Here is a 20609-nt window from a genome sequence, read left to right on the forward strand (position 1 = left end):
TCTGCTGTGGGATGTTCAGTAGAGAAATAAAACTAGAATACGTGCTTTAAGCCGTGAATTTTCCTTGGGAGGAAAGTCCTACAAGAGATCTTCAGGTGTAATATAAGCCCTTTATATATTGGGTCGTGATTAATTTTATAGATTTGACATGAAAAAAATAGTTCAGGAAAAGTATCAACACCTGAGACCTGTCTTGAAAGTTTCAAGGTCAACAAGCAAAAAAAATTAATCCACTGGAAGGAAGGATGACTGGAGGAGGCTTCACAGGACCTGAAGGACGTTTAGGAATGGCTAATTTTTGAATTATCGGAAGTGGTAACTTGTTATCGGTATGTCGGTTGGGCTTTATATGGAGCTGCTGTTTAGCAGTGATATTGTACTGTTTGGCTACTGGATATCCCTTTTATTTGGTTATTGCGAGGGACTAAATCATGGTCCCTGTATCGCCGTATCTAGTTATTGGGCTGCGCCATTTCCTGCTATCTCTATGCCACAGCTCTTTGGAGATTGTACCGCACTAGACTTTGGGCGCTGTATGTCACTCTTCAGTGATGGTTGGTAGTATTATCTAGGAGCCATATTTCATTGTTACTTCAGCGATATGTTATTTGGCACGGTATGTTACTATTAGGTGATGTGTGGCAGGATCATTTGGCACTGTATGTTACTATTAGCTGATGTATGGCAGGGTAATTTGGGCCTGTATGTTACTATTAGCTGATGTATGGCAGGGTAGTTTGGGCCTGTATGTTACTATTAGCTGATGTATGGCAGGGTAATTTGGGCCTGTATGTTACTATTAGCTGATGTATGGCAGGGTAATTTGGGCCTGTATGTTACTATTAGCTGATGTATGGTAGGGTAATTTGGGCCTGTATGATACTATTAGCTGATGTATGGCAGGGTAACTTGGGCCTGTATGTTACTATTAGCTGATGTATGGCAGGGTAATTTGGGCCTGTATGTTACTATTAGCTGATGTATGGCAGGGTAATTTGGGCCTGTATGATACTATTAGCTGATGTATGGCAGGGTAATTTGGGCCTGTATGTTACTATTAGCTGATGTATGGCAGGGTAATTTGGGCCTGTATGTTACTATTAGCTGATGTATGGCAGGGTAATTTGGGCCTGTATGATACTATTAGCTGATGTATGGCAGGGTAATTTGGGCCTGTATGTTACTATTAGCTGATGTATGGCAGGGTAATTTGGGCCTGCATGTTACTATTAGCTGATGTATGGCAGGGTAATTTGGGCCTGTATGATACTATTAGCTGATGTGTGGCAGAGTAATTTGGGCCTGTTTGATACTATTAGCTGATGTATGGCAGGGTAATTTGGGCCTGTATGTTACTATTAGCTGATGTATGGCAGGGTAATTTGGGCCTGTATATTACTATTAGCTGATGTATGGCAGGGTAATTTGGGCCTGTATGTTACTATTAGCTGATGTATGGCAGGGTAATTTGGGCCTGTATATTACTATTAGCTGATGTATGGCAGGGTAATTTGGGCCTGTATGATACTATTAGCTGATGTATGGCAGGGTAATTTGGGCCTGTATGTTACTATTAGCTGATGTATGGCAGGGTAATTTGGGCCTGTATGTTACTATTAGCTGATGTGTGGCAGAGTAATTTGGGCCTGTATGTTACTATTAGCTGATGTATGGCAGGGTAATTTGGGCCTGTTTGATACTATTAGCTGATGTGTGCTGGATAATTTGGGCCAGTATGATACTATTAGGCCGGGGTCACACTTGTGAGTGCAATGTGAGAAACTCACGCCTTAATACCCGGCACTGCTGCCAACACTCAGGACCGGAGCGTCCAGCTGCAGACAATACATGTAGCCACAGGCTCCGGTCCTGAGTGCCGGCGGCAGTGCCAGGTATTGAGGCGAGAAACTCGCATTTCACTTGCAAGTGTGTCCGCAGCCTTAGGTGATGTATGGCAGGGTAATTTGGGCCTGTATGTTACTATTAACTGATGTATGGCAGGATCATTTGGGCCTATATGTTACTAAGGAGTGATGTGAAGTTATTATTTGGACTCTGTATCTTGGGTGAGGTCTGGAAGTATCATTTGAGAACTGTGAATCATAAATACAGTTAGGTCCATATATATTTGGACAGACAACATTTTTCTAATTTTGGTTATAGACATTACCACAATGAAGTATAAACAAAACGATTCAGATGCAGTTGAAGTTCAGACTTTCAGCTTTCATTTAAGGGTATCCACAATAAAATTGGATGAAGGGTTTAGGAGTTTCAGCTCCTTAACATGTGCCACCCTGTTTTTAAAGGGACCAAAAGTAATTGGACAGATTCAATAATTTTAAATAAAATGTTCATTTTTAGTACTTGGTTGAAAACCCTTTGTTGGCAATGACTGCCTGAAGTCTTGAACTCATAGACATCACCAGACGCTGTGTTTCCTCCTTTTTGATGCTCTGCCAGGCCTTCACTGCAGTGGTTTTCAGTTGCTGTTTGTTTGTGGGCCTTTCTGTCTGAAGTTTAGTCTTTAACAAGTGAAATGCTGCTCAATTGGGTTGAGATCAGGTGACTGACTTGGCCATTCAAGAATATTCCACTTCTTTGCTTTAATAAACTCCTGGGTCGCTTTATGTTTTGGGTCATTGTCCATCTGTAGTATGAAACGACGACCAATCAGTTTGCTGCATTTGGCTGGATCTGAGCAGACAGTATGGCGGCTCTGTCCTGTGTCACATCATCAATAAACACTAGTGACCCAGTGCCACTGGCAGCCATGCATGCCCAAGCCATCACTCTGCCTCCGCCGTGTTTTACAGGTGATGTGGTATGCTTTGGATCATGAGCTGTACCACGCCTTCAACATACTTTTCTCTTTCCATCATTCTGGTAGAGGTTGATCTTGGTTTCATCTGTCCACAGAATGTTCTTCCAGAACTGTGCTGGCTTTTTTAGATGTTTTTAGCCTTTTTATTCTTGATGCTTATGAGTGGCTTGCACCGTGCAGTGAACCCTCTGTATTTACTTTCATGCAGTCTTCTCTTTGTGGTAGATTTGGATATTGATACGCCGACCTCCTGGAGAGTGTTGGTCACTTGGTTGGCTGTTGTGAAGGGGTTTCTCTTCACCATGGAGATTATTCTGCGATCATCCACCACTGTTGTCTTCCGGGGGCGCCCAGGTCTTTTTCCATTGATGAGTTCACCAGTGCTTTCTTTCTTTCTCAGGATGTACCAAACTGTAGATTTTGCCACTCCTAATATTGTAGCAATTTCTCCGATGGGTTTTTTCTGTTTTCGCAGCTTAGGCCTCTTTCACACTTCAGTTGTTTGGCGTCAGTCTAAAACCGCCAGTTTCCTCAAATAACGGATCCGTCATTTTTTTTTTGGCGGATCCGTTTTTTTCCCATAGACTTCCATTGGCGACGGATTGTGACGGATGGTCGTCAGTTCCATCTGTCATGCGACGGATCCGTCGAAATTTGGCGGACGTTGTCTAGACATAGATGGACATTGAAACGTTTTTTGTCAACGCCGAAATGACGGTTCGCAGCGGATCTGTCGCGTCCGTCATTCCATAGAATGGCCGCCTATGGGCGACGGATCCGTCGCAACCGTCATTTCGGCGGATCCGTCGCCCCAATCCGTTTTTTCAGTTGCGCATGCTCCAAAAAGTACATACTTTTCCCAGACAACCCCCAAGTAACGGATCCGTCAAAACGGATCCGTTGGAACCGTTTTCTCAACAATTGTGACGGATCCGTCACTATGTCGGAAGTGACTGACGCCAAACAACTGAAGTGTGAAAGAGGCCTTTAAGGGCCACTGTCACCCCCCTCCAGCCGTTATGAACTAAAAGAGCCACCTTGTGCAGCAGTAATGTTGCAGTCTAACAAGGTGGCTCTTTTAGTTTTTGATTAAGTTATTACCTCAATAAAGCGTTTTGAAAATTGTCCAAATTGTTTTGAAAAGCCCCCTTCGTGCTTTTTCTTCTTAAATCCGGCACCTGCGCTGTGCGTGCCTGCCTGGGGCAGGCGCAGTCTTCATTGTTGGTCATAGCGCAGATCTAGGGCTCCTGACAGCGGCGGCGGCGGAGCTGTTACCCCAGTGGTGGCCGCTGTCTTCACGCTCCTCCGGGCGCGGTGCGGTGTTATCCAGCGCTGTACGGTGTTATCCAGCGCTGTACAGGCTCCATGGACGTCACTGCGCTCCAGCAGCTGGAAAACTACAACTCCCAGCATGCCCTGACTGCCAGGTCTATCGGGGGACGCTGGGAAATGTAGTTTTCCTGCAGCTGGTGCAGAACAGACGGCAGAGGCTTGCTGTATTCAGCAACAGGGTGGCCGCACTGCCCGCACAGGCGCAGTCAGGCACCCTGCGTCTGAGTGTGACTCACAATGAACACTGCGCAGGCCCCAGGCAGGCACGCACAGCGCAGGCGCCGGATTTAAGAAGAAACACCGCGAAGGGGGCGGAAACCATCGCCCCTGAAGAGAAGAGTGACGGCCGTTGGGGGATTCATACAGGACGCTTAGGACCGCCTCCAGGTACAATATCTGGTCTTTGTGGACAATTTTCAAAACGCTTTATTGAGGTAATAACTTAATCAAAAACTAAAAGAGCCACCTTGTTAGACTGCAGCATTACTGCTGCACAAGGTGGCTCTTTTCGTTCATAACGGCTGGAGGGGGTGACAGTGGCCCTTTAAGGATGGCTTGTTTCACCTACATGGAGAGCTCCTATGACCGCATGTTTACCTCACAGCAAAACCTTCCAAATGCAAACACCACACCTCAAATCAAACTCTAGGCCTTTTATCTGCTTAATTGAAAATGACATAACGAAGGGATCGCCCACACCTGTCCATGACATAGCCTTGGAGTCAATTGTCCAATTACTTTTGGTCCCTTTAAAAACAGGGTGGCACATGTTAAGGAGCTGAAACTCCTAAACCCTTCATCCAATTTTAATGTGGATACCCTCAAATGAAAGCTGAAAGTCTGAACTTCAACTGCATCTGAATTGTTTTGTTTAAAATTCATTGTGGAAATGTCTATAACTAAAATTAGAAAAATGTTGTCTCTGTCAAAATACATATGGCCCTAACTGTGCATTCTATAATAAAACCTTTTGATGTTTTCTCTCTGCCGTCTGGTATCTTGCTGTGCTGCTTGGGCCGGATGCGATTAATTGCGCTGCAGAACTCCACAGCTCCGTCAGCTGCACTTCAGTATAAAAGTCCGTTTCTGATTATTGTTCTGAATAAACATGGAGGCTCTTAAGTCACCATCGCTTTTTGCCAGCCTGTATAAGTGGGCCGCCGGTAAACGAACGTCAAACACCTTGTCTGTAGTCGATGTAGCGATTGTTTTACACCGTCTGATTGGCTGCTGTAATTGGGCCTTTCCGTTATCGCTCTCTTATCATCGATCTGTGACTTCAGTCAGGATATCCTGTATCGGGGCGATAAGCAGGATGACAAAGTTACAGTAAGAGGCGATAGCTGCTGCGAGACTTCAGGAGGAACGTTCTACTTCCCGGCGTTATCTACTGTACTTTTATAATGTGTCAAGAATAGTGTTTATTCATGTCCACATCATTGTTTGCAATCATCTGGCTGGAAGGATTCATGTATATTTATGGTCTGCTGGAAGGCGTCATTGGAAATGAGCAAACAAATAGGAATGTACCCAGTGACTGCACCAGCAGAATAGTGAGTGCAGCTCTGGAGTATAATGCAGGATGTAACTCAGGATCAGTAATGTAATGTATGTACCCAGTGACTGCACCAGCAGAATAGTGAGTGCAGCTCTGGGATATAATACAGGATGTAACTCAGGATCAGTAATGTATGTACACAGTGACTGCACCAGCAGAATAGTGAGTGCAGCTCTGGGGTATAATACAGGATGTAACTCAGGATCAGTAATGTAATGTATATACACAGTGACTGCACCAGCAGAATAGTGAGTGCAGCTCTGGGGTATAATACAGGATGTAACTCAGGATCAGTAATGTAATGTGTGTACACAGTGACTGCACCAGCAGAATAGTGAGTGCAGCTCTGGGGTTTAATACAGGATGTAACTCCGGATCAGTAATGTAATGTATGTACACAGTGACTGCACCAGCAGAATAGTGAGTGCAGCTCTGGAGTATAATACAGGATGTAACTCCGGATCAGTAATGTATGTACACAGTGACTGCTCCAGCAGAATAGTGAGTGCAGCTCTGGAGTATAATACAGGATGTAACTCAGGATCAGTAATGTAATGTATGTACACAGTGACTGCACCAGCAGAATAGTGAGTGCAGCTCTGGGGTATAATACAGGATGTAACTCAGGATCAGTAATGTAATGTATGTACACAGTGACTGCACCAGCAGAATAGTGAGTGCAGCTCTGGGGTATAATACAGGATGTAACTCAGGATCAGTAATGTAATGTATGTACACAGTAACTGCACCAGCAGAATAGTGAGTGCAGCTCTGGGGTATAATACAGGATGTAACTCAGGATCAGGAATGTAATGTATGTACACAGTAACTGCACCAGCAGAATAGTGAGTGCAGCTCTGGGGTATAATACAGGATGTAACTCAGGATCAGGAATGTAAATGTATGTACACAGTGACTGCACCAGCAGAATAGTGAGTGCAGCTCTGGGGTATAATACAGGATGTAACTCAGGATCAGGAATGTAAATGTATGTACACAGTAACTGCACCAGCAGAATAGTGAGTGCAGCTCTGGAGTATAATACAGGATGTAACTCAGGATCAGGAATGTAAATGTATGTACACAGTAACTGCACCAGCAGAATAGTGAGTGCAGCTCTGGGGTATAATACAGGATGTAACTCAGGATCAGTAATGTAATGTACAGTATGTACACAGTGACTGCACCAGCAGAATAGTGAGTGCAGCTCTGGAGTATAATACAGGATGTAACTCAGGATCAGTAATGTATGTACACAGTGACTGCACCAGCAGAGTAGTGAGTGTAGCTCTGGAGTATGACTCCATAATACAGTTGTTGGTAGGTTTCCTGTCTTTTATTCCTACTCTGCAACGTGTGACTGTTCTGACCCTTCCTTACGGCTGATATATGGCGATCTCATTATGTACTGCCTGATTATAACCTCAGTATGTAAATCTTATTATGGGGCTGTGACGTATGGCGGAAATAATGCAGCCCAGCAACCAGACCAGAGCTGCAATCCAATCCTTGCCTGATAAGATGGTAATCAACTTGGTCAAAGTGCATGTGGCCTAATGCCAGGATAGTGCCTGCAGAAGCGTCTACAATGTACTATGGAGAGTTATGAGTCATGTACGACCCACAATAATGGCTGTAATTACAATCATGAATTGGGCAATAAACATTCCTTAGTCATTTGGGGCCAATATGTTACTAAATATTCCAGTCACTACACCTCCCATCACATTTTATGTTCCCTGTATGCTGGATGGAGCGTTCTCTTGCAGTTAGTGTCATAGATTTAAGTGCATAAAAAGTTTAAGGTGCTCTGCTGGATCAGAAAATCTTGGCTGCTTTTCTCCAGATACAGCGTCACCCCTGTCCACAGGTTGTGTCTGGTATTGCAGCTCATCCCCACTCGCTTCAGTTCAATACCAAACATACCCCATGAACGGATGTGCTGCTGAACTTGGAAGAAATCAGATGTGTTTCTTATCCTTGACAGCCCCTTTAAATGGGGTTAAAGGGTCCGGCTATACTCCAGGAGACATACTTAGGGTCCCATTGTAGTAGATGTCTAATGGATCCCACCTTTGGCTGAGATTGCGATGGAGTTAATAAAACTTATGACCGATGTCCTCCTGAAGAAGCTGAGATGTAGTATAAAGCATGGTGGAGGGACAGGACCTGGAAGACACAAGATTGATTTCAATGATCTTAAGGCTATGTGCACACGGTGCGGATTTCCTAAGGATCCACAGCGTTTTTTTCCGCACAGAAACGCAAATCCGCAAGTGATTTACAGTACAATGTAAATCAATGCGAAAAAAAAAAAATGCTGTGCTAATGGTGCGGAAAATTCCGTGCGGAAACGCCGCGGATTAAAAGAAGGAGCATGTCACTTCTTTTTTTGCGGATCTGCAGCGTTTTTATGAAAGGGGCTCCTTTTGCATCAATGCGGTGTGGCATGGAGGCGATCAGCCTCTGGCACTGCTGAGGGGTTATGGAAGCTCAGGTTGCTTTGATAGCAGCCTTCAGCTCGTCTGCATTGTTGGGTCTGGTGTCTCATCTTCCTCTTGACAATACTCCATAGATTCTCTATGGGGTTAAGGTCAGGCAAGTTTGCTGCCAATCAAGCCCAGTGATACTGTTTGTAAACCAGAAATTTCCTCTGAACACAACACCTTGGACCACTGACAACAGTCCAGTTCTTCTCCTTGGCCCAGGTAAGATGCTTCTGGCTTTGTCTATTGGTCATGAGTGGCCTGACACAAGGAATGTGACACTTGTAGCCCATGTCCTGGAGACGTCTGTGTGTGGTGAAGCAATGACTCCAGCAGCAGTCCGCTCCTTGTGAATCTCCCCCACATTGCTGAATGGCCTTTTCTTAACAATCCTTTCCAGGCTGCAGTTATCCCGGTTGCTTGTGCACCTTTTTCTACCACACTTTTTCCTTCCACTCCACTTTCCATTAATGTGCCTGGATACAGCACTCTGTGAACAGCCGGCTTCTTTACCAATGACCTTTTGTGGCTTCCCCTCCTTGTGGAGTGTGTCAGTGACGCCTTCTGGACATGTGTCAGGTCAGCAGTCTTCCCCATGATTGTGGAGCTACTGAAACAGACTAATGGCCTTTATAAACACTTAGGAGCCTTTACAGGTGTTTATTGTTAATTCTAATTTACTGAGATAATGACTTTTGGGGTTTCATTGGTTGTAAGCCATACACTGTGTTCCAAATTATTATGCACGAAGAGTTTAGGAGTGATAAGGTTAGAATTTTTTTGTTTGTCATTTAAACTCATTGATGGTGATGTGTGTCAGGGCTCTTTATATCACTGAAAGCAATTGCAGATACCTGTGCAAATTAGTTTGGCAGGTGTGTTCAAATAAAGGCAAGACTACTTGCGGTTAAGTCCGCAGCGTATCATCCGCAACCGCAAACGCATGCAAAAACGCATGCAAACGTCTGTTAACGCAGCGTTTATCCGCATCAGCTTACGCATGATGGTAAAAAAAACGCAGCGTTTGCATGCGTTTTTACATGTGTTTGCGCTTTTTATGCGCATGCGTTTGATATTTCCAGGAGGGTGTGTCTTTAATGGGCATGCGCAGTCTGAAGTACGCAAGCGCATCAAACGCATGCATACGCAAAGACATGTGTATGCATGCTTTCCCATAGATAGTAATGCTTTTTTTGCCGCATTCCTTGCGCTAACAACCGCATATGTTTCTAGGCGGCAAATTGACGCCTCTAAAATTACTACATGTTGCGTTTACCACGCCAAACCACAGACGACGAAATGACGCATGCGTCGTCAAACGCGGCAAAACGCAACCGATCGCAGACACATGCGTCCCTAATGTTAAATATAGGAAAACAACGCATGCGGATATTTGCGGAAGAAACGCTGCGGACACAACCGCAAATGTGAAACTGGCCTAAGAAGGCTGTTCCACATTATTAAGCAGCCTACATTTTTTGCCAAAATGGGAAAGAAAAAGGATGTGTCGGCTGCTGAGAAGCAACAAATTGTGGAGTATTTAAGTCAAGGTATGACTACAATCAACATTGCCAAGACACTTCATCGTGATCACCGCACAATCAAGAAGTATGTAGCTGATTCCCAGCACACACGTGTGCGTGCTGATAAGGAAAAATTGAGGACTCTTTCCAACAGGCAATTGCGTAAGGTTAAAAGAGCAGCTGCAAAAATGCCTTGTCATAGCAGCAGACAAGTTTTTGAAGCTGCTGGTGCCTCCAACGTCCCCAGAACAACAAGATGCAGGGTCCTTCAGAGGTTTGCAGCTGTGCGTAAGCCATCCTGTCGACCACCTCTATCCACTGCACACAAGCAGAAACGGCTCCAGTGGGCCAAACGATACATGAAGACTGACTTCCAAACTGTTTTGTTAACCGATGAGTGCCGTGCAACGCTCGATGGTCCAGATGGATGGAGTGGAGGATGGCTGGTTGATGGACACCCCATGAAAACACGGCTAAGGCGCCAACAAGGAGGAGGTGGAGTAATGTTTTGGGCTGGAATCATGGGGAGAGAGATTGTCGGCCCCTTTATGATCCCTGAAGGGGTAAAGATGAACTCCATAATCTATGTGGAGTTTCTAAAACAACACTTCCTGCCATGGTTCAAGAGGAAGAACCGTGCTTTCCGCAGCAAGATCATTTTCATGCATGATAATGCACCGTCTCATGCTGCAAAAACACATCTGCATCTCTGGCTGCTATGGGCATAAAAGAGGACAAACTTATGGTGTGGCCACCATCTTCCCCTGACCTCAACCCCATTGAGAACCTCTGGCGCATCATCAAAAGGAGTGTCTATGATGGCGGGAGGCAGGTCACATCTAAGCAACAGCTCTGGGAGGGGATTCTGTCCACATGCAAAACAATTGAAGCAGAAACCATCCAAAAACTGACAAATTCAATGGACGAGAGAGTTCAGAAGCTTCTTTCCAACAAGGGGTCCTATGTGCAAATGTATCATCACCTAGAATAAAGTTTTCACTTGAAAACTGTTTGATTTCATTTTGTAATAATCTGATAATGCTTATAACTTCACAACTGACCATTTTTTTGTTCAAAATAATAAAAAAAAAAGGTTGAAAACTGCTGTGCATAATAATTTGGAACATGCATTTTGAGTATTTTTTTTCATTTTTTTTAAAGATACTGTTTTCATAGGCAGTTTGTTCCAAAACATTGCAATAATACTAGAATAGTAGATGACTGGAAAATAACAATGACTGCAATTCAGATAGGTAATTTAGAGAAAATATGAGGAAATATTATTTGCATAATAATTTGGAACACAGTGTAGACATCAACATTAACAGAAATAAACACTTGGAATAGATCACTCTGTGTGTAATGACTCTATAGAATATAGGAGTTTCACTTTTTGTATTGAAGAACTGAAATAAATTACGTTTTTGATGATATTCTAATCTTGTGAGAAGCGCCTGTATGTATCATTGTTTGCGGATATTGAGGGTAATGGTCACATGGAGAGGGAAGAGGATCAGACAAGAAAGTGTGCGGTAAATGTGTTGGGCTTGCCGATGCCTCCAGAGCTGGCAGCGACACAGGTTTCCATTCTTGTCTTGTCTCCATTGTTTGCAGCAGGTCAAGCTGTAACCCACAGATGTCACCCAGCCTCACACCCTGCGCCACGGTGGCAGCCCATGACCCTGTAACCCACAGATGTCACCCAGCCTCACACCCTGCGCTACGGTGGCAGCCCATGACCCTGTAACCCACAGATGTCACCCAGCCTCACACCCTGCGCCACGGTGGCAGCCCATGACCCTGTAACCCACAGATGTCACCCAGCCTCACACCCTGCGCCACGGTGGCAGCCCATGACCCTGTAACCCACAGATGTCACCCAGCCACGCACCCTGCGCCACGGTGGCAGCCCATGACTCTGTAACCCACAGATGTCACCCAGCCTCACACCCTGCGCTACGGTGGCAGCCCATGACCCTGTAACCCACAGATGTCACCCAGCCTCGCACCCTGCGCCACGGTGGCAGCCCATGACCCTGTAACCCACAGATGTCACCCAGCCTCACACCCTGCGCTACGGTGGCAGCCCATGATCCTGTAACCCACAGATGTCACCCAGCCTCACACCCTGCGCTACGGTGGCAGCCCATGACCCTGTAACCCACAGATGTCACCCAGCCTCACACCCTGCGCCACGGTGGCAGCCCATGACCCTGTAACCCACAGATGTCACCCAGCCTCACACCCTGCGCTACGGTGGCAGCCCATGACCCTGTAACCCACAGATGTCACCCAGCCTCACACCCTGCGCTACGGTGGCAGCCCATGACCCTGTAACCCACAGATGTCACCCAGCCTCACACCCTGCGCTACGGTGGCAGCCCATGACCCTGTAACCCACAGATGTCACCCAGCCTCACACCCTGCGCCACGGTGGCAGCCCATGACCCTGTAACCCACAGATGTCACCCAGCCTCACAGGCTGCGCCACGGTGGCAGCCCATGACCCTGTAACCCACAGATGTCACCCAGCCTCACAGGCTGCGCCACGGTGGCAGCCCATGACCCTGTAACCCACAGATGTCACCCAGCCTCGCACCCTGCGAGCTGTTCGGTAGTCGGCAAAGGTGTCACCGACCCCCGCTGTAAAGGTGCAGCAACGGGTTACAGCATAGCTCCACTTATATACACACGAGTCCCACAGAAATCCATTCTGTGCAGATATTTAGTCTCTTCTCATCTACTGGTCTTGTTCTAGTCCTGATTTTTACTCCACTCCCCTCCAGAGCTGCGCACAGACTGTTCCTGTGTTCTCACATAGGACTTCTTGACGGATAAGAGTCCGTATAGATTGTGCTGTTTTCTGCTGCATCGTAAGGAGCGATATAAAGTCCCCAGCTTTCTAGTTTGTGTTTCTTCTCACCATTTTCAATATCTTTGCTTGGTGTCAGTGAACGGCGGACACTCTTGCTTCCTTACGTTCAGAGTCAGTCAAGCCTGTTCAGAGCCAAGAAGTGGCTATAATTGTATCCAGACTGATACATTGTAGCAAACCAGCGGATTGTGTAATGTGTGGATAGAGTTGTATCTGTGTCTCAGTTGCCTGTTCACAGGATTAGATACATTCCCTGAAAGCAAGCAGAGATCTAGCAAAGGAGAAGTATTGAAACATGAAGTATGTGAGAAAGATGTAGAACATTTCCTTTGATGATTAACCCCTTTATGATGCATGACGTTCGTGTCCATCACTTGTCAGGGGCCGACTGTATCATACAGAGATGGGAACTGGCTCCGATTGCTGCTATTTAACCCGTTAAATGCATTTCTGCATTTCTGACTTGTGATGTGTAGTTTCGAGCTCCCATTTTCCCCACATTCCTCTTTATCACACACCTTTTCCCACTTCCCCCACAACATGATCACAGTGACGGGAAACGGTTTCACCTCTTGTATTTTTTTGCCCTGTTTTTTTCAGTCCGTTATAAGCTGAAGCGAACGGCGTCATTGAAAACTACAACTCCTCCTGTGGAAGAAAAAAAAATAAAAAATTTAAGGTTCTCAGAAGAAAGCGAAAAACGAAAGCGCAAAGATAGAAAAAGAAATCTCATGAAGGGGTTACGTAAAAGTAGAAAACCACTTTCAGAAGTTGTATTCACCAGAATGCCGGCGCAGCTCTGGATGTGACTGGAGTAATCTGAGATGAGGATAAGCCAAGTGTGGCGCGGTTATGTAATCTAATCGTAAGATTGAGCCGGTAAAACAAGAAGTGAGCGAGGAGCGGACGCTGTACATAAATAGTTACACGGCCGGCAAATAGAACTTAGATAAACAGGAGCCAGAAATCCAGACGAAGCGAAGAACCGCCGGCCTCATAGCAGCACGGATCCTGGGTGGCCGAGGCCCCCGAGCAATCAACGCTTCCTCCTACCTTTATAATCAGTGCAGTGCGCCAGAAGCTAGTGTGAAAGCTAACCGCAGAGCTCTGAATGCAGCTTTGGATGTGACTGGAGTAGGAAACTTGTTTAGTAACTTTCTATGTTGATTACTTAAAGGTGTATTCCCATATCCAAGATCCTATCCCAGTATGAAGTAGATCTAGTAATAATAATAATCTTAGCAAACACCTCCAATTAGAAATGTGCAGTTCTTCTGATTAGCTATGTCGCTTACCCCATGTGCAGGACATTTTCAGTAGCTTAGTTGTTAGTGATTATAATAATGGATACCCAAGTGTCACTATATGAGTGGTCGTAACCAAGGATACCTAAGCTACTGCAATGCCCTGCACATGGGGTAAGCGACATAGCTAATCAGAAGAACTTTGCTACATTTCTGTGAAGCTTACTCCGTATGCAGGTCATTTTCTGTTCATGATTATAATCACTAACAGCTAAGTGTCACTATATGAGTGGTCGTAACCAAGGATACCCAAGCTACTGCAATGCCCTGCAGATCGGGTAAGCGACATACCTAATCAGAAGAACTTTACTACATTTCTGTGTAGCTTACTCCATATGCAGGGCATTGCAGTAGCTTAGGTATCCTTGGTTACGACCACTCATATAGTGACACTTAGTTGTTAGTGATTATAATCATGAACAGAAAATGCCCTGCACATGGGGTAAGCGACATAGCTAATCAAAAGAACTTTACTACATTTCTAAATGGAAATATTTGCCAATATTATTATAATTAGTACACCTACTACATATTGAGATCGGATCTTGGACATTGGAATATCCTTTTATGTTTGCAAAGTTTGACATTTTAATGTTTTTTTATGTTTTTTTTTTTTTTTTTCTCATAACCAATAAACGAACAATGTGCTGTCTGAGATTCTGTTTGTACAGCGTGGATCAGAGGGACCTCCTAGATCAGCTGTTTAACCCATTAATCACTGTTGTCTTGATGAGAGAGCCCCCCATGCCCTGTTCAGGCACTGTAGAGAACCCCTGTTTAGTCCGCTCTGGGAGCCTAGGAAGGGCTGTCCTTAAACTAAGCGTGCTGTTAGGGCACACGAAGTGTTGTCATAATGTGTAAGTAAGTATGCTGCTACATTAGAAGTATGAAATAAAGATGGGGAATAGTTGATGGTGTTTTCTTGTTTTAGAAAACTGCTTCCCTGCTGAAACTTGATTTAAAAATATATATAATGTCCTTTACTCACCCTCACCAGGTCCGGCACGGAGCATACTCATAACATCATGTCGTCAGTGTTGCAGCTCTGCTCAGCTGCAGAATGTATTGATTGGCTGCAGCAATGTCAGCGTGGCGTGAGCGCTGCAAACAGACACCAGAGACAGCAGCAGAGACTCCGCTCTGGACCCAGAAATGGTGAATAAAGCACAGTTTGCTTTCTAACACAAACCACTGCTGGGGGACGAAAGTTTTCTGAAACCAGACATTTCCTTTTAGGCTATGTGCACACGTCCGGATTTCTTGCAGAAATTTCCTGAACAAAACCGGACATTTTCTGCAAGAAATCCGCATGTGGATTTTTTGCGTTTTTTTCACGTATTTCACGTGTTTTTTGCGCTTTTTTTTTGTGGAATTTTCCTGAGGTTCTGGGATGCAATAATGTAGTGGGAAATCCGCAAAAAAATCCGCAAAATAATGAACATGCTGCGTTTTTTTCCGCGATGCGTTTTTTTCATGGGAAAAAAACACAACATATGCACAAAAATTGCGGAATGCATTCTAAATGATAGGATGCATATGTATGTGGTTTTATAGCGAAAAAGCGTGAAAAATCCGGAAGAAATCCTGACTTGTGCACATAGCCTTAATGTTTTCAAAGGGGAAAATTTAATTAAAAAAAAAAAAAAATCCCTAAAAAAATTACAGAAAACCCTAAGTCTTTTTTTTTTTTTTGTCTTATGTAAAACCAAAAACTTAGTGTGAAATGTGAACAGCAAACTAAAAAGTTGTACAATTCTTATGTTTTTTTTCCCATAATTGTACTGAAAATAAAAAGTATAATTCTCAACTCCGAAAAACAAAAAAAAAGGAAAATTTTTCCTACATAAAACAGCAACAAAATGTAACAATAACAATAAAAAAAAGTTATGACTGCTGAAATGCTACGAATAAAAATATATCTGGTCATTAAGGCTAACGGTGCGTGTGATTTGTTTTTGCAGGACATGCCTCGGACTCCCCGCTGCGGACCTGCGCCATCGTCCTCCACCTTGGCTCTGCTCCAGTATTGTAAGGATGCCGGTGCGTCTCGCTGGACCCCTTCCCGGCTCTGAAATATTCCACCAGATCCTTAACACGTGAGGCGGCTGCATCCTGCACCATGTTTACAGCCCGGACGGATAAGCGGTGCTTCTTCTTGTGTTTAGCCGCTTCTCAGCTGCTGTTTATTTTGCTCCTGTATCGCCGCGGAGTCTCCAGGGTGTTTCAGGGCGTATTCGGAGCCCACCCGGAATGGGATTATTCCAAAACCCAAGATGTGTACGTCAACCTCAGCTTATTCATACCGGACCCCGTGGCGGTGAGGACACAGTACTGTCCGGTCCGTTCTCCCATTCTTGGTAGGTGATTCTTGTACATTGGTTTTTGCAAAACTCTATAAATGATGTCCGCTAACTACATTCCTAGAAAACGTGACCAAAAGCAAGTGGGGACCCCCCATCCATCAGCTTGTAGGAGAGCCCTTGCCAAAAGCATCAGTGACCATATGCAGGGCTGTGGAGTCTGAGTCGTGGGGTTGGAGTCTGAGCCCATTTTGTTGGAGTCTAGAGTCGGTGTCATGGAAATTGAGGAGTCGGAGGTTTGGCTTACCGACTCCACAGGCCTGACCATATGGAACAGGGCCCCGTTTGCAGTTATGGTAGCCTCCACTCCTTCGGAAAGGCTTGTGGGGATTTTTGCTCACGGATCATGAGCAGGATCACAACGGGCCGTCCTACGTAACCTACGGGCCATATTGGGGCCACACTCATGAACTGTACTAACGCCATCATTGGCTTATACGAGGTAATGTAAGGTCACAAGGCCGGTAGTCAGGCTGCGTTTTGCGGTTGTAATGCAGAAAACAAAATATGGTGGCTATAGGGTCGTGTGAATTGGCCCTAAAGCTGTTGAGGTCAGGGTTGGGTGCAGCCCCCATCACCCCACGTGTTTATGGTGTTACACTAGAAGAAGCCCCTTTTAGGCTCTAGCCCAGATAGCGCTCGCTAATAAGTGGGCCGCCATCTAAGGGATTTTCTCACATTCCCCCTTTGACCTCCGAGTGGCAGAGATCTGGACGGTCGCAGATTTTAGAGCAGTCTCGGACCGGCGGTCGTAGCTCTGCGTATTAGCAAACGGAGTCAGAAGATGTCAATTTGATAATAAGGCTACTTTCACACTAGTGTTTTTTTCAATACGTCACAATGCGTCGTTTTGGCAAAAAAACGCATCCTGCAAAAGTGCTTGCAGGATGCGTTTTTTCCCATTGACTAACATTAGCGACGCATTTGCGACGCATTGACACACGTCACAACCGTTGTGCGACGGTTGCGCCATGTTGTGGCGGACCGTCGGCTGCAAAAAACGCTACATGTAATGTTTTTTGCTGCCGACGGTCCACCCCCACCTCCCCGCACTTCCCCGCACCTCACAATGGGGCATTGTAGTCAGGCTGCGTTTTGCGGTTGTAATGCAGAAAAGAAAATATGGTGGCTATAGGGTCGTGTGAATTGGCCCTAAAGCTGTTGAGGTCAGGGTTGGGTGCAGCCCCCATCACCCCACGTGTTTATGGTGTTACACTAGAAGAAGCCCCTTTTAGGCTCTAGCCCAGATAGCGCTCGCTAATAAGTGGTCCGCCATCTAAGGGATTTTCTCACATTCCCCCTTTGACCTCCGAGTGGCAGAGATCTGGATGGTCGCAGATTTTAGAGCAGTCTCGGACCGGCGGTCGTAGCTCTGCGTATTAGCAAACGGAGTCAGAAGATGTCAATTTGATAATAAGGCTACTTTCACACTAGTGTTTTTTTCAATACGTCGCAATGCGTCGTTTTGGCAAAAAAATGCATCCTGCAAAAGTGCTTGCAGGATGCGTTTTTTCCCATTGACTAACATTAGCGACGCATTTGCGACGCATTGACACACGTCACAACCGTTGTGCGACGGTTGCGCCATGTTGTGGCGGACCGTCGGCTGCAAAAAACGCTACATGTAATGTTTTTTGCTGCCGACGGTCCACCCCCACCTCCCCGCACTTCCCCGCACCTCACAATGGGGCAGCGGATGCGCTGGAAAAATGCATCCGCTGTCCCCGTTGTGCGGCGCAGAGAACGCTAGCGTCGGTAACCTCGGCCCGACGCACCGCGACGGGCCGGGCCCGACGCTAGTGTGAAAGTAGCCTTAGTATAAAGCCAAGCTTAATTCCAAGTACAATGGTGGGTCAGAGACAAGGCGGAATCAGGAACAATATCTACAGATACCTCCGTCACCAGCTCAGCTCACAAACGTGTTGGACGAGCTCGTCCGGATCAGCGAGCGCACAGGTAACCTTTGCTTTAACTGCAGAAAAATGTAGAGGGGAAAAAAGGAGGAGATGTGTGACCCTGAGCCGAAGAACAGCTCCTTACCCTTACCTCTCCTCCACTACCACATTATACAGTAGGCATGATGGATTCTGGTCGGCCAGATTTGTAAATGCCCATCGTCTATGAGACCACCAGACAGCGAGGCAATTCATTAGCAAAGACCACATTTCCACTGCTGAGGGACAACTTGCTTTACATCACTCCACCAGCAGATTGGCGGTCTTACACCTCGGAAAGCTTATGGTTGAATGGTTCGCCCTGGGCAAAAGACTCTGTGGCCCCTTTAACACAGATCACGATTCATGATGCACAGATAAGAAATATAGGGATAGTACAATGCCAGAGATTTCTTACATTACATGAGTGATATCAATAGCTCTGAAATCGGACTGTATAGTGCTCCATACAGTATTGTTGGCACCACATAGTCCTCCATACACAATAATGAGCCCCATATATTGCTCCAAACAGTATTATGGTATTATAGTCCTCCGTACAGAGTAATCAACCTCATATATTGCTCCATACAGAATAATGAAACCCATATAATGCTCCATACACTATAATGGGACCCATATATTGCTCCATACACTATAATGGGACCCATATATTGCTCCATACACTATAATGGGACCCATATATTGCTCCATACACTATAATGGGACCCATATATTGCTCCATACACTATAATGGGACCCATATATTGCTCCATACAGTATTATGGTATTATAGTCCTCCATACAGAATAATGAACCTCATATATTCCTCCATATGGAATATTGAGACCCATATATTGCTGCATACAGAATAATGAACCTCATGTATTGCTCCATACAGAATGAGACCCATATACAGGTCCTTCTCAAAAAATTAGCATATAGTGTTAAATTTCATTATTTACCATAATGTAATGATTACAATTAAACTTTCATATATTATAGATTCATTATCCACCAACTGAAATTTGTCAGGTCTTTTATTGTTTTAATACTGATGATTTTGGCCTACAACTCCTGATAACCCAAAAAACCTGTCTCAATAAATTAGCATATTTCACCCGACCAATCAAATAAAAGTGTTTTTTAATACCAAACAAAAAAACCATCAAATAATAATGTTCAGTTATGCACTCAATACTTGGTCGGGAATCCTTTGGCAGAAATGACTGCTTCAATGCGGCGTGGCATGGAGGCAATCAGCCTGTGACACTGCTGAGATGTTATGGAGGCCCAGGATGCTTCAATAGCGGCCTTAAGCTCATCCAGAGTGTGGGGTCTTGCGTCTCTCAACTTTCTCTTCACAATATCCCACAGATTCTCTATGGGGTTCAGGTCAGGAGAGTTGGCAGGCCAATTGAGCACAGTAATACCATGGTCAGTAAACCATTTACCAGTGGTTTTGGCACTGTGAGCAGGTGCCAGGTCGTGCTGAAAAATGAAATCTTCATCTCCATAAAGCATTTCAGCCGATGGAAGCATGAAGTGCTCCAAAATCTCCTGATAGCTAGCTGCATTGACCCTGCCCTTGATGAAACACAGTGGACCAACACCAGCAGCTGACATGGCACCCCACACCATCACTGACTGTGGGTACTTGACACTGGACTTCAGGCATTTTGGCATTTCCTTCTCCCCAGTCTTCCTCCAGACTCTGGCACCTTGATTTCCGAATGACATGCAAAATTTGCTTTCATCAGAAAAAAGTACTTGGGACCACTTAGCAACAGTCCAGTGCTGCTTCTCTGTAGCCCAGGTCAGGCGCTTCTGCCGCTGTTTACCTGGGGAATGCGGCACCTGTAGCCCATTTCCTGCACACGCCTGTACACGGTGGCTCTGGATGTTTCCACACCAGACTCAGTCCACTGCTTCCTCAGGTTCCCCAAGGTCTGGAATCGGTCCTTCTCCACAATCTTCCTCAGGGTCCGGTCACCTCTTCTCGTTGTACAGCGTTTTCTGCCACATTGTTTCCTTCCAACAGACTTACCATTGAGGTGCCTTGATACAGCTCTCTGGGAACAGCCTATTTGTTGAGAAATTTCTTTCTGGGTCTTACCCTCTTGCTTGAGGGTGTCAATGATGGCCTTCTTGACATCTGTCAGGTCGCTAGTCTTACCCATGATGGGGGTTTTGAGTAATGAACCAGGCAGGGAGTTTTTAAAAGCCTCAGGTATCTTTTGCATGTGTTTAGAGTTAATTAGTTGATTCAGAAGATTAGGGTAATAGGTCGTTTAGAGAACCTTTTCTTGATATGCTAATTTATTGAGACAGGTTTTTTGGGTTATCAGGAGTTGTATGCCAAAATCATCAGTATTAGGGTATGTGCACACGTTGCGGATTTCTTGCAGAAATT

The 20609-nt window shown here is 45.3% G+C and overlaps 1 protein-coding gene across 3 annotated transcripts in view; it reads left to right on the top strand.

The window, feature by feature from the left end:
- Window positions 1-20609, top strand: part of LOC143814981 (beta-1,4-galactosyltransferase 3-like) — a 71107-nt gene that overhangs the window by 19251 nt on the left and 31247 nt on the right. Inside the window, exons 2-3 of one of the 3 annotated variants that reach the window (XM_077293727.1) lie at window positions 14900-15057; window positions 15864-16259. In XM_077293727.1, coding sequence (XP_077149842.1) covers window positions 16022-16259 — 238 coding nt within the window. In that variant the 5' untranslated portion in view covers window positions 14900-15057; window positions 15864-16021. Of the gene's footprint in view, window positions 1-13198; window positions 13733-14899; window positions 15058-15863; window positions 16260-20609 lie in introns of those variants that run through there. The other 2 variants (XM_077293728.1, XM_077293726.1) reach the window with 2 other exon arrangements.

This window comes from Ranitomeya variabilis, chromosome 3, assembly GCF_051348905.1.
Source record: "Ranitomeya variabilis isolate aRanVar5 chromosome 3, aRanVar5.hap1, whole genome shotgun sequence".
In the NCBI taxonomy this organism is placed as follows: Eukaryota; Metazoa; Chordata; class Amphibia; order Anura; family Dendrobatidae; genus Ranitomeya; species Ranitomeya variabilis.